The sequence below is a fragment of the Prionailurus bengalensis genome, chromosome E3, assembly GCF_016509475.1.
Source record: "Prionailurus bengalensis isolate Pbe53 chromosome E3, Fcat_Pben_1.1_paternal_pri, whole genome shotgun sequence".
Taxonomy (NCBI): Eukaryota; Metazoa; Chordata; class Mammalia; order Carnivora; family Felidae; genus Prionailurus; species Prionailurus bengalensis.
In genome coordinates this window covers 39,204,399-39,227,500 of record NC_057357.1, presented here as the reverse complement: position 1 = coordinate 39,227,500, position 23,102 = coordinate 39,204,399, and the positions used below count along the sequence as shown (strand labels likewise).

Below are 23,102 nucleotides of genomic sequence, written 5' to 3'. Positions count from 1 at the left end.
GTGGGCTTGGAATTGAGGCTAGTGGAGAGCTCAAAGGAACTGCCTGGTGAGGTCTAGAGCAGGACTGGGAGGAGGTATCGATGACCCTCGGAGAGCGGCCACCGGGAGTCTTGTGGACTAGGGCTGAGGCTGCTGAGGCTGCGGTTGTGCAATTCCCCCAGCTGCATGGGACGGGGGTGGTGAAGGGTGCAAGGATGGGTGTGGCCAAAGGGGGAGGCGAAGCAGGGAAGGAGGGGGAAAGAGATCCACTTGTCATAAACACCCAACTTCCTCCAGTTTCTCAGAAAAGGGACTCAGTGCAGTAAGAAAACCCACAGTCCACACGGAGACCTGTCAGTACGGATGCATTTGGACCAAGGTCAGGTGAAGTCGCCGCTGAAAGGCACTAACTGGCCGTACTGTCATTTAACCTGACCGCCCCGTGCCTCAGTTTCCCACCCGTAAAATGAGGCTGGAAGGAAGAGGTTTACGAGACGTAAATGACGGCCCGTGTCACCCCTCGCTCACCCCTTCACGCCCACATTCTCATCCAGCAGCCTTGAGGGGCTGAGAGAAATTTGCTTTCCGACTCACCGGGTCACTTTCGCCTTCAACACTGCTGACCCTGGTTAGGGATTTCCACGCGGCACATCAACATCTGGGCAGCTGCTCGCCTCTCTTGCTGTCTCGCTCCCTCGGCCTCTCGGGGCTGGAGGAGGAGCCGGCGGGCAGCCGCTGGGTCGATGAGGAGCTGGGGTTCGGCCAGCAGCTGGCAGTGGACACAGGCTCCCTCCTGGCGCCCAGGCTGGGTCCCCGAGGACGAGGCTGTGGTCAGAGAGGGTGGGAACGAGGCCGGCCGCCAGGGCCGAGAGAGCCTGCCTGAGGAGCCGTCTGAAGCTGGGGAGGGGGGAGGCTCCCGGAAAGGTGGATGGGGGTGTGGGCACTAGACGGGGCGTGCATGGGAGGAGGGAGTGGAGCACCATGAGCGTGGGAGAGGGGCGAACGTCTTGGGAACGCCGGGCCAAGGAGACTGAGCAACATTCCTTGTGGGTGGGGGCGTCTGGCCCCAGACGGCAGCCCGAAAGAGGGAGACTCCAAGGCTGGGGCTTCCTCCGGAGACCCGCGTGCACCCCCAGGTTCCCGCTTTCCCCAGAGTGTTTCCGAGTGCACGGGCTTCCTTTCCTGGGGGCCAGGACTACGGCAGGAAGGCCATCTCCTCCTGCCCCTTCCCTGACCCGTTCTGCGGGTCTCCGGTCCTGTCCCCAAGTGTCCAGAACTGCCAGACCAGGCTACTAGGAAAAAACCTCCCGAGTAAGTGAACGCACCCAGGAAGGACGGTGACTCGGGGAGGGGTCTGGGTGTGGCCGTGTCTGGAGGGTCTCCCGCTGTCCAGCTGTCCCTCTGCCAGCAGGCTCCCCTCCGGGGGCTTCCTGGCCGCCTTCTTGTCTGGCGTGGGGGGAAGGGTAGAGCTCGAGGCCAGTCTCCCTCCTTCCCCAGATGGTGAGGGGACGGACCTGTTTGCTGTGGCTGTTCATGAGTTTGGCCACGCCTTGGGCCTGGGCCACTCCTCGGCACCGGACTCAATCATGAGGCCCTTTTACCAGGGCCCGGTGGGCGACCCCCACAAGTACCGCCTGTCCCAGGACGACCGGGAAGGCCTACAGCAGCTCTATGGTACAGGGGCTGGGGACCGGGGACGGTGGCTTGCCCTGTGGCCTCATCAGCAGAGTCGGGGGACTCATGCCTCTCCGGCTCTCTCTCCACAGGGAAGGTGCCCCAGACCCCCTACGATAAGCCCACAAGGAGACCCTTGGCTCCTCCTCCCCCACCCCCTGCCCTGCCCCCAGACAGGTGAGTGAGGGGGGTGACCTCCCTACCTCGGCGTGGTTCTTGGTGAAGTGGGCTTGGTAAGAGTCCCTACCTCACGGGGCTCTTCTCAAGGGTAAGTGAAGACACTAGGAGCCCCGACCCCTCTCTGCTCACCTCTCCTTTCCATTGTAGCCCCTCTCTCCCCACCCCTGACCGATGTGAAGGCAATTTTGATGCTATCGCTAACATCCGTGGTGAAACCTTTTTCTTCAAAGGTGAGTCATCTTAGATCTCCCCTGACGCCATGTAGTTGGCGACCTACCGCCTTAGGATGACCCACCAGTCCTGTGGGGTTTCCCAGGACTCGGGACTCTCAGTGCTGACAAAAAAAAAAAAAGGAAAGCCCTGGGGGTGCCTGGGTGGCTCAGCCTGTTCCTTTAAGTGTCTGACTCTCGGTTTGGGCTCAGGCCACGATCTCATGGTTGGTGAGTTCAAGCCCCACATGGGGCTCTGTGCCGCTGGTTGGGAGCCTGGAGCCAGCCTGCTTAGGATCCTCTCTCTGTCTCCTCTCTTCTTCCCTCCCCAGCTTGCTCTCTCTGTCTCTCTGTCTCTCTCTCTAAAATAAATAAATAAACTTAAAAAAAAAAAGAACTTAAAAAAAAAGGAAAGTCCTGGGAGAGCTGGTCACTCCAGAACCCCTGCACCCGTGAAATCCCGATGGACTTCCTCGCCCAGCCGCCAGAGGGAGTCCCAGCACCCACTCTGAGCGAGAAGACTTTTTTTTTTTTTTTTTTTTAATGTTTATTTATTTTTGAGAGAGCGAGGGAGCGAGCAGGGGAGGGGCAGAGAGAGGAGGAGACACAGAATCCGAAGCAGGCGCCTCGGTGAGAGCGTAGAGCCCGCCTCGATCCCGCGAGCCCTGAGATCATGACCTGAGTCCCCCAGGCACCCCCTGGAGGGAGAAGACCCTGGTCATCTCGGGCCCCCGTGGCCACCCCTCCCGCCCCCCCACAGGCCCCTGGTTCTGGCGCGTTCAACCCTCGGGACAGCTGGTGTCGCCCCGGCCCGCCAGGCTCCACCGCTTCTGGGAGGGGCTGCCCGCCGGGGTGAAGGTCATCCAGGCCGCCTACGCCCGGCCCCGAGACGGCGGCATCCTCCTCTTCAGCGGTGAGCGGGCGCCGGGGCGCGGGCGGGGTGGCGTCGGGAGCGGGGTGGGGGGCGCCCCTGCTCACCTGCCGCCCCCCGCGCCCCCCAGGCCCCCAGTTCTGGGTGTTCCAGGAGCGGCAGCTAGAGGGCGCCCCGCGGCCGCTCACGGAGCTGGGGCTGCCGGCCGGAGAGCAGGTGGACGCCGTGTTCTCGTGGCCGCTCAACGGGAAGACCTACCTGATCCGGGGCGGGCGCTACTGGCGGTACGACGAGGCGGCCGCGCGCCCGGACCCCGGCTACCCCCGCGACCTGAGTCTTTGGGAAGGGGCGCCTCCCGCCCCCGACGATGTCACCGTCAGCAACGCAGGTGGGAGAGGGCGCGGGGAGGGGCTGGGGGCCCCGGGGACGGGGAGAGGGGCCCTCCTGGGGGTTTCGGGGAGCCCTCAGGAGGGACGCGGCGCGGCGGGAGGGGCAGCCTGGACCGGCCCCCGAAGTGTCTCCTCCCTGCCCCGCAGGTGACACCTACTTCTTCAAGGGCGCCCACTACTGGCGCTTTCCCAAGGGCAGCGTCAAGGCGGAGTCCGACTCCCCCCAACCCATGGGCCCCAAGTGGCTGGACTGCCCGGCCCCCAGCGCCGACCCACGCGCCCCCAGGCCCCCCAAAGCCACCCGGGAGCCCGGAGCCTGCAATTGTCAGTGCGAGATCAATCAGGCCTCGGGGCGGCCGTCGCTGGCCTTCCTGCTGTCCCTTCTACCCCCGCTGGTGGGGGGCGTCGCCTCCAGCTGAGGGGGACGGTCCCGGGGCGGGGTTCATGCGGGTGGAGCTTCGCCCTGGGGACGCGGACAAATGGCTAGCCCTTAGACTGGACGGGCCATGTGCTCACCCTCGCCGTTCCAGCACCCCCCCCCTCACCCTCCCCCCCCAGCCCCACCCCCACCCCCACCGTTGTCCTGGCTGCGCCACGCGCTGCCGCTACAGGAAGCTCTTTTTCCCCGGAAGAGCTGGTGCTTCTCAGCAGCCTGTGACTATAGCCCTGGCCCCACCTGGCAACAGCGGTTCCCCATAGCGGCTCCTGGCTGTTTGGGGCTTTAGAGGACTGGACGGATTGGGGCAACTGAACCCCAGCCCCTCTCTCCACCCGCTGCTCCGAATTTCCCAGAAGTGTCCCACTGTCCTGCTTCTGCAATGTCCCAGGCAATGCCATGTGGATGGGGACCCCAGACCCAGCCCTCAAGTTACCCCTCAGCACGAGTGTCCCATATCCTGGGTGACATCAGTGGCCACCCAGACGACCCTCCACAACCGAGGCTCCTGTGGACCTCCTTTCTGGTCACCATCTTGGACCCAGAACAGTCCCGGTTCAACAGAACACCCTCCAATCCCTAAAAATCCGCTCAGTCCCTCCACACTGGAGTGTGTACCGCTTCCCTCAGGGAGAACTCTTGGGTTCTCCGCGGCTCAGTGCTGTGAAGACAGTGGACTGAGTTCCCTCTCCATCCAGGGGCCACTGCTTCCTCAGCACCCCTGGGTGATGAGTGGGAGGGCCACCTCACTCACCTCCCACTCCTCCCCGAATTCAGGACCTACATCAGTGCCTCTGGTACTGCACTTCTGGAATCTTCCACATCAGAATCACCTAGGGAACTTAAAAATGCGGATCCCCTGCCCTCACCCTGAATCACTTGGGGGTTGGGGCCAGGAGTCTGCACTCGAGTAAGCTTGGGGGAGCAGCCCTGATGGGCGAGGGGGCCAGGACAACAGCTGTCATCTCTGTCTTGTGGCTTTTCTGTGTCTCTGAAGTGTTCTCCCTGCCAGGGACCAACCTGAGCACATTCTCTGCAGAATCAGGTTGATGGCCTTGCTCGTGTAGGATCTATCCCCTTTGGGTGGAGCCCCTTAGGGGCCACTTCCTGGGTTGCCGTCCTCCCACAGTGCTGCCTGGGGCTGAGGCCGCGGGCTGCTGTCCCAGCGTGCAGGGCCCTCGGTCAGGACAAGCTGACCAGTCGGAGGGCAACAGCCAGGTGTCTTCAGCCAACCCGTGACCTGAGCATTCCAAGCCACCAGAAAACCCGAAACCCGGGCCTCTGTCAGGATCCTTTCAAAATATGTGGAGGAGGAAACTTATAGTTTAAAAGCTTATGAGCCCCACACAGGAGGACAATGAAAGTGACCCGAGAGAAAGCCCTTCATTTGTCCTGAGCACAGGTGGATCCGGGGTGAGTTTGGTGGCAGGAGCTTGACAGACCTGAATTGCTCTGTCTTGTAGAAGACCTTGGGATTCAGAGTTGACAGGCAGTGGGGTGACAGACGGAAAGAGAATGAGTGGGAGGAGGGAACAGAGAGAAACTCCAAAGTCAGCTAGGGGACCTCAGAGGAGGGCCATCCAATGTGAAATCTTAGGGGGAAAAAATATATATATATATACACACATACACACACACCCATACTCTTAAGTATACTACAGAAAAATGCCAGGTCAAATTGATCACTTTAATTGTTAAAATGGTCCCATAATCAAAATGTAAAATATTTGTGCTTCAAAGGACACCATTAAAAAAATGAAAAGACCACCCACAAAACGGGAGAAAATATTTGCAAAGGACATATCTGATGAGAGGCTCGTATCCAGAATATATAAAATACTCTGACAGCTTGATAAGCAGAAGGTAAATGACCCAATTTAAAAACGGGCAAAGGATCAGAATGCACATCCCTCCAAGAACAGCGTACAAGTGGCCGACAAGCCCACGAAAAGACGCTCGACGTCACTCGTCATAAGGGGAATGAAAATCAAAACCACACGGGGATACTGTTTCACACCCGCCAGGGCGGCTAGAATCAAAAACATAGTCGGCGTGGGCGAGGATGTGGAGAAACGGACCATCACGCGCTGCCGCTGGGGATAGAAAAGGGCGAAATAACTTTGGAAAATCGTCTGGTGGTTCCTCAAAAAGTGGAAAACCTAGTCAGTTACCATAGGAGCCAACAATGCCCCTCCTAGGGGTGAACCCAAGAGACCTAAAAACAGACATCCGCACAGAAACTTGTACACGGGCGTCCACAGCAGCGTGATTCGTAAGAGCCAAAAGGTAGAAACAACCCGAAAGTCCACGGACAGACGCGTGGATACGGGAAGTGGCACGTTCATACAGCGGAGCGTTCTTTAGCCCTCGAAAGGACTGAAGCGCGGGTTCGTGCTACAACCCTGAAGAATTGAAAGCCCCGTGCTAAGTGCAAAAGGCGGCCACAAAAGGTCACACAGCGTGACCATCTCTATGCGATTCCGTGTATATGAAACATCCAGACCAGGGAACTCCAGAGACAGAGAGTAGATGCGTGGCTGTCTGGGCGGGGCTTTGGGATCGGGGGGGTGCTGGCTCGCCTTTCTGAGGCGACGAAAATGTTCTGAAATTGGCTGTGACGGGTGCACGGTTCTGTGCGTTGAATTATACGCTTCAGTGGAGGAGTTGCGTGTGAGTTGTTTCTCGCCAAAGCTGTATAGAAAATGGTGCAGCCTGCCGAGACGCAAAATGCTTGCAGACGGTGGTCTGCGAGACCGTCACGGAGGGGCCAAGCGTCTCGTGGGGTCAGGGGGCCGTGCTTCCCAAGAAAGAAGCCCAGGACTGTTACCTGCAGCCGCCACCTTTTCTCTCCCCACCTGGAATTTAAAGATGGCTCAGGGAAGGATCTGGACTCCGAGGTGTGCACGGGGCGTTTCAGACCGTTGATGGGCTCCTAAGGGGCCAGGAGACGCCTGCTGGGGTCTAGTCAATGCAAGTGAGGCTTGCGCCAAGGAAATCTGCTTTACGGTTCTGTCCTTCTGGGGGCCCCTCGGGAGCCCAGGTCCTCGTGTTCAAGTCCTAATCCCCAGGACCTCAGACGGTGACCTATTTGGAGATAGGATCTTTGTAGAGGGAATCAAGGTAATGAGAGGTCATTGGATGGGCCCTAATCCGGTAAGACTGGTGTCCCTATAAAAATGGGAAGTTAGCGGACAGACGCGCATGCCAGGAGAATGACATGAGCACGAAGAGGCCATCCACAGGCCTGGGAGAGAGGCTGGAACAGACCCTTCCCCCACGGCCCTCGAAGCCACCACCCTGCCCACCCTGCCGAGGCCTTGATCGGTTTCGCGGCCCCAGGCACCGGGCAGCCCCAGTGTAGAGGGCAGACACGGCTGTGGTGGAGCGGGGGGACTCTGGGCCAGAGTAGGGCGAGCCGAACTGGAGGTGACCCCAGAACTGCACAGGGCCGGCCGGGACATGGTGCCCCTCGGCCCCAGGAGGGCTCAGGATAGTCTGGCCTGCTGACCCTAGGCCCTCAGCTCCTCCTGAGGGCTTCACCCTGTCCCGTGGCAGACAGGCATCACCTCCAGCCTCCCCTGCAGGGGCCCGTGGGGCAGTCTGCTCAGCTCCCCTCCCCACCCCTCCCGGTGGGCCCACCTTAGGGATCTTGCCAGCCCTGCTCTGCCTTGGGCCTGGAGGTGCTTGGAACATTCTCTGGACTTTGGAGCTGGGGTATGCTCCGTTCCAAGTGACCTAGTCAGCATTCCCCAGTACCTTACTTGACCCTCAACAGGATGACTTCATTTTCCAGAACCTGGGAGTGCCCCGATCTGCTCTCACCAGTCTGGACTTTCCCTCTGTCTTTCCCTGTCTCGGGCCGGTAAGGTTGAGAAAGAGGCTTGTTCCTGGGCTCTGAAGTTCCCCACCCCAGCTCAGAGAGTGGAGGGGGCACAGCCAGAGGCCCTGCCCACCCCCTCCCAGGCGGTCTCCCTGTCCTTGCTTCTGTCTCCATGTGCCACACACGTGCGTACACACAAACACACACACACACACACACACACACACACAGCCTCACATCCTGCCTCCAAGCCAGGCTCCACCCACCCCCAGCCTCTCCCTCTTCCCTCCTCCCTCTTAAATCAGAAGCTCTCTCTGGAGCAGAAGCATAGGCTGGGAGAATCTGTGAGGTGACCTGGCAGCCTGGGGAGGAGGCTGCAGCCAAAGCGACTTCCAGTGGGGGGTGGGCTGGCGGGGAGGCCGCTTCCCTGAACCCTCTAACTCACACCTGTTCCTCCCCACCAGGCCACAGCCCCCAGAGCCCTGAGCCACCATGTGGTCCTCCAAGGTGAGTGAGAGCAATTGGAGGGGTGGGAGGGGGGGCCAGATTCCACTTCCCCGCTGTGCGTCCCCCTCTCCCGCTCGCGCTGGCCCCCAGACCCCCTGATCTCTCCACGTGCACCTGGCTCTGTCCCATTCTCCTAGGCCAATGGGGGAGTCCACTGGGGAAGCAGGGGGTCAGAGGCATGTGACCCGTGCACTCAACAGCGCCCCAGGCTCATAACCACCCCCGGCTCACTTTGTTGAATGCTCTCTCACTGCCTGAAATTCTGAATAATTACTGACAGACAGCCTCACCGTTTAGTTTTGCTGTGAGTCATTCACTTTATACAGTGGGTCCCGATTGTGGGGCCAGATTTCCGGTCTGGGGGCAAACTACGGGGAGAGGGTCTGCGTGTGTGTCTGCTAAGGATACTGAGGAACGCTGTGTATGAGGGTCTATAGGGCCAGAGGCGCCGATCCCGGGTAGACCCGGTCCCGATACCCTGGAAACCTGGGGGCGGGGAGGTCGTGCTTTCCTGCCAAGTTTAAAAATTCCTCCCTGCCTGGGCCTGCCGCCCAGGACCTTGGTGTCTGTTCCTCCTTTTTGGGGTGTCCGGTCACCTCCCCCACCCCCGTTGTGAGGTTGGCCACAGGCTCCAGGGCCCTGCGGGGGTTGTCACAGTGGACTCTGGAATGACCCCAGGCTCGGTGGCCACGCCCAGTTTGGGAGCCCGAGTTGGAGAGCAAATCGTTCCCTGCGGCCAGCGCCCCCGATTGGGGTGACAGGCTGGTGCCATCAGGGACTCAAGAAGCGTGGAGATGGGTGCCTCACAATAGATATTTGCCCAGAGCCGTGGACGTTCCGCGTGTGGCAGGGACTGCCCAGTGACCAGGGAGCCGGCACCAGGTTTGGTGGAGACCCGTGATGCCGTGTCCGGGCTGCCCTGCGCTTCTGTGGGGCAAGCCGAGGGTCCGGGCAGGGGAGGTGGGTCTGCAGAGCCAGCTGTCAAGAGCTGCGTACCTGGCACCGCCTTCGAGAGCCCGTCCCTTGGCCAGCCCGTCAGCCGGGACGGAGAGGGACAGGTATTTGGTAACACAGTGGATCCTGAGCACTCTGGGGCAATGCTCACCCATGCGTGTGCACATGCGTGGTGAGGGTGTGTGTGTGTGCGTGTGTGTGTGTGTGTGTGTACAGCAAATGTGGAGGGTGGCAAGGTCACACGTGTCTGAGTATCACTGTCACCCCCACAGGTGGGCAGAAATCCTATTGAGTTTATGAGGCACCAAATGGTAAGAAGCTCTTCCCAGTGTGTGTCTGGGGGAGAGAGGGGGACCTGGGTCCTGCTGTGTGGAGCTGAGAACGTTCTGGGCCACCCAGGGCCCCCGGAGGGGGAACGATGAGGCCTCTCTCACTTCCGCCTCTCCTCTCTGCGCAGCACCAGCTGGTGGACATCTTCTGTGACAGGACCCAACACCAATCCCGAGGAGCACCGGTGCGTCGCCGCGCCCCCCCACTCCCATGCGCTCTAGAGTTGGGGTCGGGTGGGTGGTTTCACAATGACCACGATGACGGTGAGGGTGACGGAGATGCTACCTCGGGTCTGCTCACTGCTTGCACCTGGGCACCTCCTGGCACACTCTCCTAGTTCACACCCGTGTGCAGGTGAGGGCACAGGGGAGAAATGCAGAGGCCCAGGGAGGCTTAGGAAGGTGATCAAGTCACTGCGCATATTGACGACAGAGCAGGGATGTCAGATACCTGGTCCCCAGGCCCCTGGGCTGGACCCAGTGATGGGGGCCTGGGGAGCAGAGAACAGGTGGGGACTTGGGGGAGAAGACTGCGGGCGGGAGAGGCTGGGAGGATTTTAAACCAAGTGATTCTCCCCCCCTCCCCCCCCCCCGCAGCAACAGAGGCTCAGGCTGGGAGAGGTGGAGGTGAGTTCCCCCCCCCCCCCCCGCCCCCACCAAAGCTCAGTCCCCAGGGCTACAGCCAGGTTATCGTTATCGGGTCCGGGCTCCTGGCTCCCTTGACACTCCCCTGGACGCATGGAGGCCACAGACAGGAGCAGATCTGGAGCTCCGAACCGTCCCCTCTCCCCAGGATGGCTTCAACGAGATCATGCTGGAAGCCGTGGACCTTCACCATCATCAGAACAACGACGAGGTGAGTGTGAGACGCCCATCGCAGCCCTGCTTGCTTTTCCTTCCCCCCCTCTCTGTCTTGACTTGGTCACGTGTGTGCACAGTGCCCCCCCCTGCCACCCCCCTCCCCCCGGCCGAGCTGAGGGTGGAGGGGTGCCTCCGCGTATCGGGGCTGGTGCCGGGCTCAGACGCCCGTCCGTGAGCACCACGCTGCTCCCTGCCGGTGGGGAGGCACGGAGGGGCCGAGCCCCTGGATGGAGTCTTCTCGAGTGTGGAGCTGTCGGCGGGAGAGCCGGCCTTCTGGCTCCCAGACTCTCACACAGGTGGGGAGGCCTCAGCCGGGGCCAGGACCTGGGCCGCGTCCTCCAGGTGGGAGCCCGACCTGAACGGCACCCCCACCCTCGCAGGAATCCAGTCCGTTACTTCCCGAAGTGCGGCAGGAGCTACGTTCCAGAGTCTTGAGGTCCTCCGTCCTCGACCTGGAAGAGAAGGAGCACCCCGTGGTCCAGAAGACGGAGGAGAGCTTTTGTGACAGAGCCCTGAGGTTGTTCCGAAGGCTGCTTTACCAACTGCAGCTCAAGTGGCAGGCCGCACTGGCGTGGCTGAGGGAGAAGGTGGCCGCCGGCTTTCAGGCCTTCTGCAACGCGGTGGAGGCCATCTGCAGCGCCTTTAACAGTTTCTGCACCTCAGTGGCTCAGGTGTTCAGGAGCGCCGTCCAGGCCTAGCCCAGCCCTCCCTGGCCGCTTTCCTTGTCCGGCTCCAGCCCGTCGCGCTGGCTGTGGCGTCCTAATAAGAGTTGGCTGCGGGCGCCCGGGGGGCTCAGTCGGTTGAGCGTCCGCCTTCCGCTCAGGTCAGGATCTCACGGTTCATGGGCATGAGCCCCGAGCCCCGCGTCGGGCTCTGTGCTGACACCTCGGAGCCTGGAGCCTGCTTCGGAATCTGTGACTCCCCGCCTCTCTCTGTCCCCTCCCCAGCTCCTGCTCTGTCTCTGTCTCTCAAAAAATAAATAAACGTTAAAAAAAAAAAAAAAAAGTTGGTTGAATTAAACTGAGTGCCTGTTGGACGGGAGGCAGGAGCCCCCAGTGGCTGGGGAGGGGGCAGGACCCCAGGGAGGGGGGGGGTTCCACCTGACCTCTATAATCTGTACATGGACACGGGTGACAACTGGCCTGTGGAAAGGGCTGGAAGTTTTCTGGCCTGCGCGTTGCCTGACGCTGGGGCAGCAGGGAGCTCAGGCCTGAGGCACATTTGCCCCTTGGCTTGTTCTTCTGACCTGGGTCTTCATCCTTCACCAGGCCATGGAAACTCCTTGGCTTTGAGGTTGGGGCAGAGGCGGGGGAGGGAGGAGTAGGGAGGGGGAGGAGGGTTCACCCCTACCTGGACCAGACAGAAGGGCAGCCTAGGGCGGGACGGGACTCAGATCTCTGGCTCAGGCCTCCCGGGGGCCTGCAAATGCAGAAACTGGGGAGGGGGTGGGGGGAGGGGAGCCAGGAGCAAGGCCAGGGCAGGGAGGGGGTCGGCCCAGCTCACCATTTTTGAGGCCGCTTCCCTGAAGCTCCCCCCTCCCCCACTGACTTCCTGCTTCCTGCAGCTGCACACAGATTTTTGCATTGGGGTGTCTAGCCGTAAACGGCAGCTGCTGAGGTAGAGCTGGGGGGGGCGCGTTTTCCGGGGCCCTGACCTGAGAACAGAGCAGGAAAGGGGACAGGTGGGGTGGGGTGAGGGTGGGGTGCGGGAAAACACGCCAGCAAAGGAGAGGCTCCGGACCAGGGAGGTGTGCCTAGGGGTGAGAGGGATGTGGGGAGGTGACTGGGAGCCGGGAGGCCTCACAGCTGGGGGCATTTCTATCACTCACTCCTGTGGCGTTTTCTTTGTTTTTTCTTTTTTCTTTTTTTAATGTTTATTTAGAGAGAGAGAGAGAGAGAGAGAGAGAGCGCGCGCGCAGGGGAGGGGCAGAGAGAGGGAGACACAGAATGCGCAGCAGGCGCCAGGCTCCGAGCCATCAGCACTGAGCCCGACATTGGCCTCAGGGTTCCATCCCACGAACTGGGACAGCATGACCTGAGCCGAAGTCGGTTGCCCAACTGACTGAGCCACCCAGGTGCTCCCCCCCCCCCCCCCCCCCCCCGCCATCTGCCAGTTTCTTAAAGACCCTTTTGGGTCATACGAATGAACTCTTAATTCTTAGAAAAATCACCTCCCTGGGGAACAGCTGTGAGTCCACCAGGAGTGGGCAAGGGCTAAGCCAGACCCTGATGGTGGCCCTGGTCATCCTGAGGGGCCCTGCTTGCTCATTGCCCCTGCCCGGTGAGGGAGTGGACTTTGGGGAGCCCTGTGTTGGCCCACAGCCTGTTTCATTCCCAGGGGATCTCTCTGAGAGCCTTTTACACTGGGAGGCCCATCTCAGGCCTGAGTCCCCAGCTCCAAGGGGCCGTCCCCCGCCAGGGCCTGACACCCTGGACGTCGTGTCCTCTCCTCCCGTGGCCAGTCAACATTCAGTTTCTTTTAGACCCCTGACCCGCATTTTCACGTGACCCTGTGGTCAGACTGTCTCTTACTTCTCCTTGTGCCTTTGCGCTTGACTCCGGTGAGAAGTTGAGAAAACCTGCCTACCGTGTTGAAGCCGTCAGGGGCTCTCATGACCCCACGGCCCCATCAAGGTCACCGTCATCCCAAACCTAGTTGGTCGCCTTGGTCTTGCCTCTTTCAAGCCAAATCTTTCCAGCGCCGAGGCCAAATCAATGTCATGGCAAAATGAAGTAACTGCCTGATTAACACCCTCCCATCTTCCCATCGTAAATACACTCTGACCTGGGCCTCTGAGGCTGTGTCTGTGTCATCAGGTTCCTACAGATCTCCCTCAGGGACAGTATTCTCTGCTCAGGGACTTTGCACCTGCTGTTCCCTCCAATGAGGGTGCCCTCCCCCCGGTTCTTCTGAGGTGGTCTCCCTCTTCTATTTCAACTTTGTTCTCCGCAATAGCCCAGCACGTTCCCCGGTACATAGTAGGTGCTCAAGAAATAAACCCTTCAAATGCTATGGGTTCTCCCAACTTCCTTACTCATTTAGTTGATCAAAAAAGCTTCCTTCTTGAAAATTTCTCCTCGGGGGGGTCTTCCAAGGCTCTAATTTGTTCTGGGACATCTGGTGACTCTCTGTACCCCACCTCATCTTCCTCCCAACCCCCCAAAACACGGACCTCCTCTAGATCTGGGGACAGATCTTTCCCAAGTCCCTTGGCCACTGGCTGACAAGTTCACTGTATGTCCAGAAGCATTTGCCAAAGAGCAGTCGTGTGTCAGGCTGGTGGAGGGACAAAGACAACCCGAAAGGTTGTAGGTAACAAGACACGGACTAGAGCAGGAAGTGTGTGTGCACACGCCCTACAGCTGGGGTGGGCTGTTTTCTTTTTTGCGGTATTACCACAAGTCACATGATTTTAAAAATCTGTCCACTAGACTGGGAGAAAACGAAACCTGTCCACCGGATTGCCAAGATTGCCTGAGAGGTCGGAGAAGGTGGGCACTCTCCCAAACCACCTTCGGGTTTACAGGATTATGGGTCGTTAGGGGTCCCCAGCCTGCAACCTGTCTTGGCCATCAGGCAGGTTTCGTTTCATCTGCTGGCAAGCTTCGATTTGAATCAGTTACCTACATGCCAAAAGCAAGGTTTCCTGGAATGACCCAGAATCTGGGATTTTAAATTATATTCCATTATTAAAGTAATTATTTTTTTCAGGTTTTTATTTATTTATTTTGAGAGACAGAATTCAGGGGAGGGACAGAGAGAGGAGAATCCCAGGCAGGCTTTGGGCTGTCAGCGCAGAGCGCGACGCAGGGCTGGATTCACCAACCTGTAAATCATGACCTGAGCTGAAGTCCGACGCCCAAATGACTGAGCCACCCACGCGTCCCACCATTTTAATTAATTTAAACGGCCGCATACAGCTAGAGGGTACTGGACTGGACAGCACAGGTTAGGAGCAGACTCCAGAGAAGGAAGAATTCCGGGTGAGATTCCCGGGCCTTCCTCACAGCTGACTGGGACAGATGGCACCCCTCTGTCGCCCCCCCAACCCTGGCCCTTTCGGGGTGTGTGTGTTGCGGGTGGGGGAGGAGGCCCGTCCTTGGGCCTGCTCCCCCCAGCCTGCTATGGAAGGTGCTGGGGAAGGGAAGGGAAAAAGGCGTCACTGTCACAGTAGGAGAGTAACAGCGTTTTGGTGGACCTCACAAAAAAATTAAGCAGAGTCATTTTCAGGAAAGCTGTTTTACTTTAGGATTTTGAAATACAACCCTGAAGCCAGGGAGACCTGCCTCCGGGGTAGGGGAAAACTAACACACAGGTCTGGCGGAGCCAGAGGGAGGCCGGGGCGGGGCGGGGCGGGGCGGGGCGGGGCGGGGCCAGGCCAGGGACGCCCACCGCAGGCCTCGGTTGCCCAGGACACGGGCGACGCAGAGGCGCGCGCGGGGCGGGGCGGGGCCCGGCGGAACCTGCGCGAGGCTAGTACAGGGTCTCGCGGGCGTGGGTTCGCAGGTGGCGCAGCAGGTGCGAGTTGCGGCTGAAGCTGCGGCCGCACTGCGCGCACGAGAAGGGCCTGGCCCCCGTGTGCACCAGCATGTGGCGCAGCAGATTACAGCTGCGGCTGAAGCTCTTGCCGCACTCCCGGCACTCCTGCGGGGGCTCGGCCGGCCTGGACGCCGCCTCGGTCCCCGCGCCCGCGTGGGTGGCCAGGTGCCGCTGCAGGTGGGCGTTGCGCCGGAAGCTCCGGCCGCAGGTTTGGCAGCCGTAGGGCCGCTCGCCGGTGTGGCTGCGGCGGTGGCGGGCCAGGTTGGAGCTGTTGCGGAAGCGGTAGCCGCAGGTGTCGCAGGCGTGGGGCTTCTCCCCGGTGTGGATGCGCTGGTGGCGCGCCAGGTGGGCGCTCTGGCTGAAGCCCTCGCCGCACTCGCTGCAGCGGCACGGCTTCTCGCCCGTGTGGCTGCGCCGGTGGCGGGCGAGGTCCTGCGTCTGGCTGAAGGTCTTGCCGCACTGGGTGCAGTGGTGGGGCCTCGGGCCGCCGTGCGTCAGGAGGTGGCGGGCGAGCCCCGCCCGCCGCACGAAGCGCTTCCCGCAGTGCGGGCAGCTGTAGGGCTTCTCGCCCGTGTGCACCCGCTGGTGGCACACCAGCTGGGAGCTCTGGCTGAAGCTGCGGCCGCACACCTGGCACGAGAAGGGCCGCTCGCCCGTGTGCACGCGCCGGTGGGCCCCCAGGTGCTCGCTGCGCCGGAACGCCTTGCCACAGTCGTTGCACACGTACGGCCTGCGCTCCGGGCCCGAGCGCAGGCTGCCCGAGCACTCCGAGCACTGGTGGCCCTTGTCCTTGGCGTGGATCCGCAGGTGGCGCTTGAGGCTGGAGCGGCGCTGGAAGGTCTGGCCGCAGTGAGAGCACAGGACCACGGCCAGCTCGCGCGCTTCGGGCTTGGCCTCGGGGGCGCGCGGCGACTGCTGGCCCTCGGCGTGCGCCAGCAGGTGCTGCATGAGGCTGGCGCGCCGCTGGAAGCCCTGGCCGCACTCGGCACACAGGAAGGCGGGCTCGGAGGAGTGCGTCTGAAGGTGCTTGTTCAGGTGGGAGCTCTGGCGGAAGCGGTGGCCGCACAGGTGGCAGGCGTGTGGCCGCTCGTCCGTGTGCGTGCGCATGTGCAGCTTGAGGATGGAACTGCGGCCGAAGCTCTTCCCGCAGCGCTCGCACGGAAAGGACCGGGCGCCCGGGTGACTCCGCAGCTGGTGCGCCTCCAGGCGGGCCAGCTGTCGGAAAGTCACCCCGCAGTCGGTGCAGATGAATTCCATCTCTGCCTCCGACCTGGGAGGCCCGTCGGCCACTTTGACCTCCAGAATGTCACTCCTGCTGGGAGGGGACCCTCCTCCGCCGGTGCCACTCACTTCGGGGCCAGGCCCCAGCACCTGGACCTGGGGCTCTTCCGCCGCCGCAGGACCGTCTGCCTGAGGCTCTGTTGAGAGGGCCGCAGGCCAGGCGACCGCCTTGGGCTCCTCTTTGAACTCCTCATCTGGGGTTCTGCTTCCGGGTCCTGAGGAAGAAGCAGGAAAAGGGGGGGGGGTATGTGGGCAGGCCTATTCTTAGAGGCCCCCAGGAATTGCCAGGGCCTCATTGCCTCAAAGCAGAAAGAAACCCAGGATCCCGAAATCCGGGAGGGGGGCGGGGGGGAGGGGGGGCAGAAGGTGACGGTAAAAAACATAGAATTTACTGTAGTAACCATTTTAAAGTGCACAGTTCAGGTCCATCAGGTACATTCCCAGTGTTGCACAACTGTCACCACTGTCTGTCTAGTGTCAGAACTCTGTCCTTCCCCTGGATGGAAACCCCAAACCCCTTAGCAAGCACTCCCATGACCACCCATTTTAAAAGCTCAAAGTTAACGGGGTTGATGATTACATCAAACACAGTAAGCCTCTAAAATAAGTAAAAAAGAGGGGCACCTGGGTGGCTCAGTCGGTTAAGCGACTGACTTCGGCTCAGGGCAAGATCTCACGATTCGTGGGTTTGAGCCCTGGGTCCGGCTCTGTGCTGCCAGCTCAGAGCCAGGAGCCTGCTTCGGATTCCGTGTCTCCCTCTCTTCCTGCCCCTTCCTGCATTCACGCTCTCTCTCTCTCTCTCTCAAAAATAAATAAACATTAAAAAAAATTTTTAGGGGCGCCTGGGTGGCTCAGTCGGTTGAGCGTCCGACTTCGGCTCAGGTCATGATCGGATTAGGTCCGTGGGTTTGGGCCCCGCGTCGGGCTCTGTGCTGACAGCTCAGAGCCTGGAGCCTGTTTCATATTCTGTGTCTCCCTCTCTCTCTGACCCTCCCCCGTTCATGCTCTCTCTCTGTCTCAAAAATAAATAAGTGTTAAAAAAATAAAAAAAAATTTTTTTTTAATAAAATAAGTAAGTAAGGGGCACCTGGGTGGCTCAGTGGGTTGAGCGTCGGACTTCAGCTCGGGTCATGATCTCATATTTGTGAGTTCCAGCCCCACGTCCCCCTCTCTCTGCCCCTCCCCCACTCCTGCTTTTTCTCTCTCTCTCTCAGAAGTAAACGAACATTTTTTAAAAAGTATAAAATAAGTAAACGAATGGAGGAAGGAAGAAAGGAAGGAAGGAAGGAATTCGTGTTAACATAGCCCATTTTTTTTTTATTTTATTTTTTTTATTTTTTTTTTCAACGTTTATTTATTTTTGGGACAGAGAGAGACAGAGCATGAACGGGGGAGGGGCAGAGAGAGAGGGAGACACAGAATCGGAAACAGGCTCCAGGCTCTGAGCCATCAGCCCAGAGCCCGACGCGGGGCTCGAACTCACGGACCGCGAGATCATGACCTGGCTGAAGTCGGACGCTTAACCGACTGCGCCACCCAGGCGCCCCAACATAGCCCATTTTTAGCCAAAGAGGCTAAAAAGTCAGGTAGGGTCTGGAGCTTTAGAGACCACTCTGGAAACACAAGGAGAGAGCCTTCAGTGGTCCTCAGCAGGAAGGGCCGCTTACCCAGGGGGTGGACAGGCCACGCCTTCTTTGCTGGGACATCCTCGAAGGTCAGGGACTCCTGTAACAAAAGGATGAGCCAGACCCTTGGTGAGAGAGGAATGGGGCTGTGAGCTGAGGGGCATGGAAGACTCTGAGGGTTTAAATTGAGGAAGACACGGATTTGCCACAACAGCAGGGGCAGAGAGCGTCCGGGGGCCGAGGACAGTCTGGAGGGAGGGGCCGGGCCAGCTCACCAGCACAGCTGCAAGCTCCTGGTCTCGGGAGTTTTCCTCCAGCCACAGGACAGGGCCCGGGGGGGCTGGCAGCATCGGGGGAGAAAGAGAGAGCCGTTAGGGGGCCGACTTACCCTCCCCCGGCCGTGCGGGGGGCGCACCCGTGGTCAGGGCCCTGGGAGAGACATCTCGGCGCTCTCCCATCCCTGTCAAAGAGGGGGGTGCCTACGTCTCACCCCGTCCTCCCGTACCAGGCCTCCTGGCTCCCACCTGCCCGGGTACCCGCTGCTCACCACACTCTTGCGGGGCTTGGAATGTCCTCTTGGGGCCTGGGCTCGGTGGCTGCTTTGAACTTGGGGGATGTCTCCAGGTCCCCAGCTCAGCAGGCTCGGAGGGCCCTGGCTGGGATGCTGGGGGCTCCACGGCTGGCTCCGGGGCCGGGAGTCCTTCTGAGGGCACTTCCTTTTTGGGGCTGTGGCTGGAGACCTGGGAAGAGCCCCCCTGGTCCTCCGAAGTGACGTCTGCACGGGGACAATTCTTGCCAGCATTAAAACTAAAATCCTGTGCAGAATGCATCTGTGTCAGGTGGCGAACAGGGCAGAGGGACAATGCGCGTCCTTCTCACTCCCAAGGGAAAGGGGGGGGCCGCGGAAAGGGGAGGGTCACAGGACTTAGGAGGTTAAGAAGCAATTGTCAGAGGGAGGAAAATGGGGTGTCGGGTGATGTCTTCACGGGGCACCCGAGTCCCTGTCTTGCCGCCCGGCCGCCCCCCCTCCCCCTTACCAGTGGCCCCACGGCGCTGGACTCCCTCTGGACACCCTCCAGCAGCAGCACAACCTCCTCGCCGTCCCTGAGCTGCTGGCCCTGCAGCCGGGCCAGCAGGTGCGGGGGCAGCACGCTCAGGAACTGCTCCAGCACCAGCAGCTCCAGGATCTGCTCTTTGGTGTGCAGAGCCGGCCGCAGCCAGCGGCAGCACAGCTCCCGGAGCCGGCTCAGGGACGCCCTCGGCCCCATGTCCTCCTGATACTGGAAGCATCTGAAGAGCTGGTGAGCCACCTCGGGCCGGGGCCTGGCCTCAGTGTGCCTGAGGTCCTCCTGACCGACGGCCTCCTCTTCCTCCAGTTTGACTGCTCCGAGCTGCTCGGGCTCTCGGGCGGCCGGGACAGGTTCTTCGAGCATCCTTCAGCCGAGGGGGGGGGGGGCGGCGGGGCACGGCTCACTGCAGCTGGTCCCACTGTCAGGTCTCTCCCGCTCTGCTCCCACACCTGCGGTGTTAAGAAATGCCTAAAGATGTGGCCTCCCGAGGGATCATGTTTCTCTCGCTGGTCCTAGGCAACGGCTCGGACGGCAGGACAGCCCCAAACGCTAAAAGGCAGAGAAAACTGATAGTTCCGTGTCTTCACTCCTTCCTGCAGCATTTCGAAGTTCACGTCACTTCACCCCAGTGATCAAAAGTGGCATCTCTGAGACAGGACCGCCTGGTTTCCCCGCCTCCTGAGGCCCCAGGGAGGACACGGCACCGCCAAAGAGGGGTTCTTGGCAGAAACGTTCCATCGCAACGCGATCCAGCCTTTAGACCCCACTTTGCACTGCAGAAATAAGAGTGAGTGGGAGGCGGGGGGGGGGGGCAGTGGATGAGAGCGATGGTGTTTAAGGGGACAAACTTGTAACTCATAGTGAATAACCCATAGAGATCTAGTGCACAGTATAATGGATATAGACAATACTATTGCGGGGTAATTACGTAATTCGATAAATATCACTGCCTCAGCAGTCGTATTCCAATATACAAACGTATCGAAGTAACATGCTGTACGCCTTTCACTGACACAATGTCACACGTCAGATTTATTCAATTAAAAGAAAAAAAAAAAAAACAAGTGAAATGATCCCTCAAGGAAACAATGGAACGAATTACAAATGCAGGATATTTCTCACAAACTGGCCCCCGTCCTTCAGCATTATTTTTAAAAGCACCTGTAGGGGGCGCACGGCTCTAGAGGAAACTAACAGCCCCATGGCCGAATGAAGGAACCTTGACTGGAGCCCGATGTTTTTAAAGAGGGGAGGGGATGGGTGGAGGGGGAAGTAGGGATGCTCTAAAAGATATTCTGGAGTCAGCTGGGGAAATTGGAATATGGATGGGACACTAGATTGCAATGCAGCTGACCATTAATTTCTGAGAAAGGATTCCAGTTTTGTGGTTTGTGGGAAATGCCTCTCTTTGGGGGAGATGTTGAAGGGTTTGGAAGGAAGGGGGCCCGAGGGTTCAGCCATACTTAGGGATAGTAAAGGCAAATGGGGAAAATAAAAGAACTCTTGAATCTGGGAGATGGATGTGTTGACGTCCACTGCGTTGCTCTCTCAAAGTCTCCGGAAGTTTGGCAGTTTTAAAGGCAAAAGGTGGGGGCTGGGTGGGGAGTGGGGAATTCGTGCATGGGATTTCTCCTTGACCAGACATCTTGACTCTCACTTTATGGCTCTGGGGGTGGCTCTCAGCGGTCAAGGCCACGACCACCCAGCTGATCAGGGCAGGGCTGAGCACCCACTTGGTGTACCAATCTCCTCCCCTCCCAGGTTCCACCAGAGACTGAGGGCAGGATGAGCCAGAGAGGTGAGATGGGGGCGTGGGTCTCCAGATGAGAGACTAAGGCTTGCAGAGATCTGCAGAGAACTTGCAGAGATCGGTGACAGACGGGTCTGCAAGGCCAATCAAAGCTGCCCTGTCCAACTCTGAGACCTCTAGTGGATACACCCTTGGGAACTGGGTGATGGGCAGGAGAGGCAATCATTTCTTTCGTTCCTATTTTTTTTTTTTTTTAAATTCTGGATTCTTCCTTGGTCTACCCTTCTGGAAGGTATCCATCCCCAAATAGCAATAAAAAGTGGCTCTAACTGGCCACCAGGGGGCACTGGGTCCACAGGACTGACCACGGGCCCATCTCTCCTCTCAGCCCAGAGGGTTCTGTAGGGCCGCCCACTCTTTCCTTTTGGGGTCACCCAGATCTACGAAAAGGGAGATGCCTCAAGTTCAGCCTCACCCCCAGGGGACTCAGTTCGGTCCTTCAGCACAACCCGGAAGGCTTACGTCGTTCGGCACGGGCCAGCACCTCGGCTCCAGAGTTTTGAAGCACTTTCCTCTCTTAATTTGGGCTGCAATTACTTTACGGACACAAAAACCCAAGTCCCAACATCCGCCTGCCCTCCCTGCTCTCTGGCCTCAGGGCTACCGATGACGAGCTTCTCCCAAACCTGTTCCCCGAGCCCCACGCCAGGGACATCCCAGGCAGAGGGACATCACTCCCCACCACCTAGAGACGGCAGAGAGGTGCCCGCCACCTACAGACCACACCCGGTGGGTGCTCGGGCGCTACAACTGCTGTTCTCGTTACTGCTGGGCAAAACCACGAGTGAGCGCAGCTAACAGTCATTCCCGTCACGGGCCCGCCTTGGCAATGCGGCCGGGGGGAAGTCAGCCTCGTCAAGAGCTCTGGACGGTTTGTGGAGGAGCCTCCTTGTTGCAGGGCTGAGGGCGGAAGGGACCTCCTGTTCTGGTGGGGGGAGTGAGGCGCGGTGTGACAGAACAGAGGAAGAGCGGGTTTTATACCCGGCCCAGCGCTTCCACCGCAGAGAGGGAGAGCCCGGGGATGCTGAAACAAAGGCCCAGGGTTACATCCTGGCCACCTGCCCCGGGGCAGCCATGGTGGCTCCAGCCTCTCTCAAGCCCCCCTCCCCGTCCCTCCTTCGCTCGACCCCACGGGGCGCCTCTCACCCCTTGACGTCTCTCTTCAGGGACCCCCCCCCCGACACACCAGCAACCTGCATCTACCTGTCCGTGGTCACGCTGGGCCACGATCACGGCTGAGGGTCTCTCTCCCCTAGGCCTGCGAGTAGGCGCTGCGGCTCGAGCACAACCGTTCGCCTCGTGCTTGAAGCGGCTTCCGTGTGTGTTAGAAGTAACACAGCGAGGATGGCCGCCCGGCAGCTGTACTTACTGAGGAAAGCACTCGAAACTGGTGCAGAAAAAGTCTCTGATGAGTGTTGAAGAGAATGGGCTTTTGCCTCACTCGTTGGGCAGCGGGAGCGAAAGGATAGAACCGATCGCGTGTGACCAGCAGCCTCGTGATAATAGCTGGCAGGTACTGAGTGCTGATCTGGAGGGGCTCTCAACTCAGGCTTGCTTCGTCCACCCCCAGCCCAGGGGGTGGGTTATAATTTCTCCCTGTGACAAGCGCAGAGGCCACAGTGGGAGCCGACGGGTGCCTTGCTCAAGGTCACAGCAGGGGGAGCCAAGATTTTCTTTAGGGTGAGAACACTGATCTTGACCAGGGTGCAAAAGCTCGGAAACAGAAGAGGACCCAGTTCCCCTCCCTCCCGGGGCGATTTGCCTCGTCTTAGCCAGACTATCACGGCGCGATTCAGAAAAAATGAGATTCTGAGTTTCTAGCCCTCAGGCCTAGACACAGGCAGGGGTGCCCGGAAACTTCAGGTGAGGTGGTAAGGCTTGAAAGAGGAGGAATTTAAGGGAATTTGGCTGCAGAGCCTCACCTTCCCACCCCCCAGTCTCCAGGACAAAAGCTCTGTTCATATGCGCATCTGTGGGGGGTGAGAGCTCTCCAGCTACCCTCCGATATTCGACCAGCTTAATCTGGAGCCCAGCGAGGTGGGAGGCAAGGGTTGGACCAGCCCGGGGTGGCAGTGCGGCCGCAGGACCCACCCAGACAACGGGAGAGCCCCGAGCCCGGATCCTTGGCCGGGGACCTTCCCTTTCTCCCTGGACACAGCTGGCAGGAGAGTCACAGGCTACTTTTTGTTGGCCAGGCTCCCCTCCGGGTGGTGAGCTGAGTCCAGGAGGCCGGCCGTCCACCTGGGGGCACATGGAGCCTGCCTGCCTTCCCCTCCCCAGTGGGTACAGCAAGCCCATGTTACAGGAAGTCCCGCCACCCTCCTCGATGGCCCCAGAGCTGGCTGGCACTGGGCTCCCAGCATAGACCACCCACATCCTTCCAAGACATTTTTCTTTTCCAGTTTCCCAATCCCCCATCCCTTCGCTGAGGCCCAGGTCCCTCTTTTCCCTCCAAGCTGCTAGGAACCCCTTGTGTCTGTCCTGGCAGCCTTTACCCCAGGCTTCCTTGCAACTCACCACTCGGGGTCCCCACTCCAGAGGGGGGGGTTGCTAAGGGTTCTTTGAGGG

General features: G+C 59.8%; 3 protein-coding genes across 10 annotated transcripts in view; 2 read left to right on the top strand and 1 right to left on the bottom strand.

The window, feature by feature from the left end:
• Window positions 1-5,659, top strand: part of MMP25 (matrix metallopeptidase 25) — a 13,797-nt gene extending 8,138 nt beyond the window's left edge. Inside the window, exons 5-11 of one of the 2 annotated variants that reach the window (XR_006294275.1) lie at window positions 1,477-1,653; window positions 1,746-1,830; window positions 1,981-2,063; window positions 2,803-2,955; window positions 3,044-3,301; window positions 3,450-5,151; window positions 5,479-5,659. Coding sequence is in view for 1 of the 2 variants with exons in the window: in XM_043560760.1 (XP_043416695.1) it covers window positions 1,477-1,653; window positions 1,746-1,830; window positions 1,981-2,063; window positions 2,803-2,955; window positions 3,044-3,301; window positions 3,450-3,721 (1,028 nt within the window). In the remaining variant the exon portion in view is untranslated. Of the gene's footprint in view, window positions 1-1,476; window positions 1,654-1,745; window positions 1,831-1,980; window positions 2,064-2,802; window positions 2,956-3,043; window positions 3,302-3,449 lie in introns of both variants that reach the window. The other variant, XM_043560760.1, reaches the window with a different exon arrangement.
• A 2,212-nt stretch (window positions 5,660-7,871) lies between these two features.
• IL32 (interleukin 32) lies at window positions 7,872-11,079 on the top strand. Of its 7 annotated transcripts, none has more exons than XM_043560761.1 (7): window positions 7,883-7,907; window positions 8,023-8,065; window positions 9,292-9,330; window positions 9,477-9,533; window positions 9,946-9,975; window positions 10,142-10,204; window positions 10,590-11,079. In XM_043560761.1, the coding sequence occupies exons 2-7, from the start codon at window positions 8,051-8,053 to the stop codon at window positions 10,905-10,907; spliced, it is 522 nt and encodes a 173-aa protein (XP_043416696.1). In that variant the 5' UTR covers window positions 7,883-7,907; window positions 8,023-8,050; the 3' UTR covers window positions 10,908-11,079. The 7 variants fall into 7 exon arrangements, with proteins under 7 accessions (XP_043416697.1, XP_043416696.1, XP_043416701.1 ...); XM_043560766.1 differs by lacking the exon at window positions 7,883-7,907 and adding an exon at window positions 8,203-8,369 and having other exon boundaries at window positions 8,017-8,065; XM_043560767.1 differs by lacking the exon at window positions 7,883-7,907 and adding an exon at window positions 8,266-8,369.
• Window positions 11,080-14,636: 3,557 nt separating this feature from the next.
• ZSCAN10 (zinc finger and SCAN domain containing 10) lies at window positions 14,637-19,504 on the bottom strand. The gene is made up of 5 exons (XM_043560769.1): window positions 18,692-19,504; window positions 18,202-18,469; window positions 17,930-17,994; window positions 17,697-17,754; window positions 14,637-16,244 (listed from the first exon to the last, which is right to left on the bottom strand). Exons 1-5 carry the CDS (start codon window positions 19,085-19,087, stop codon window positions 14,683-14,685), a joined length of 2,349 nt encoding a protein of 782 aa, XP_043416704.1. The 5' UTR covers window positions 19,088-19,504; the 3' UTR covers window positions 14,637-14,682.
• Between the last annotated feature and the right edge of the window lie 3,598 nt (window positions 19,505-23,102).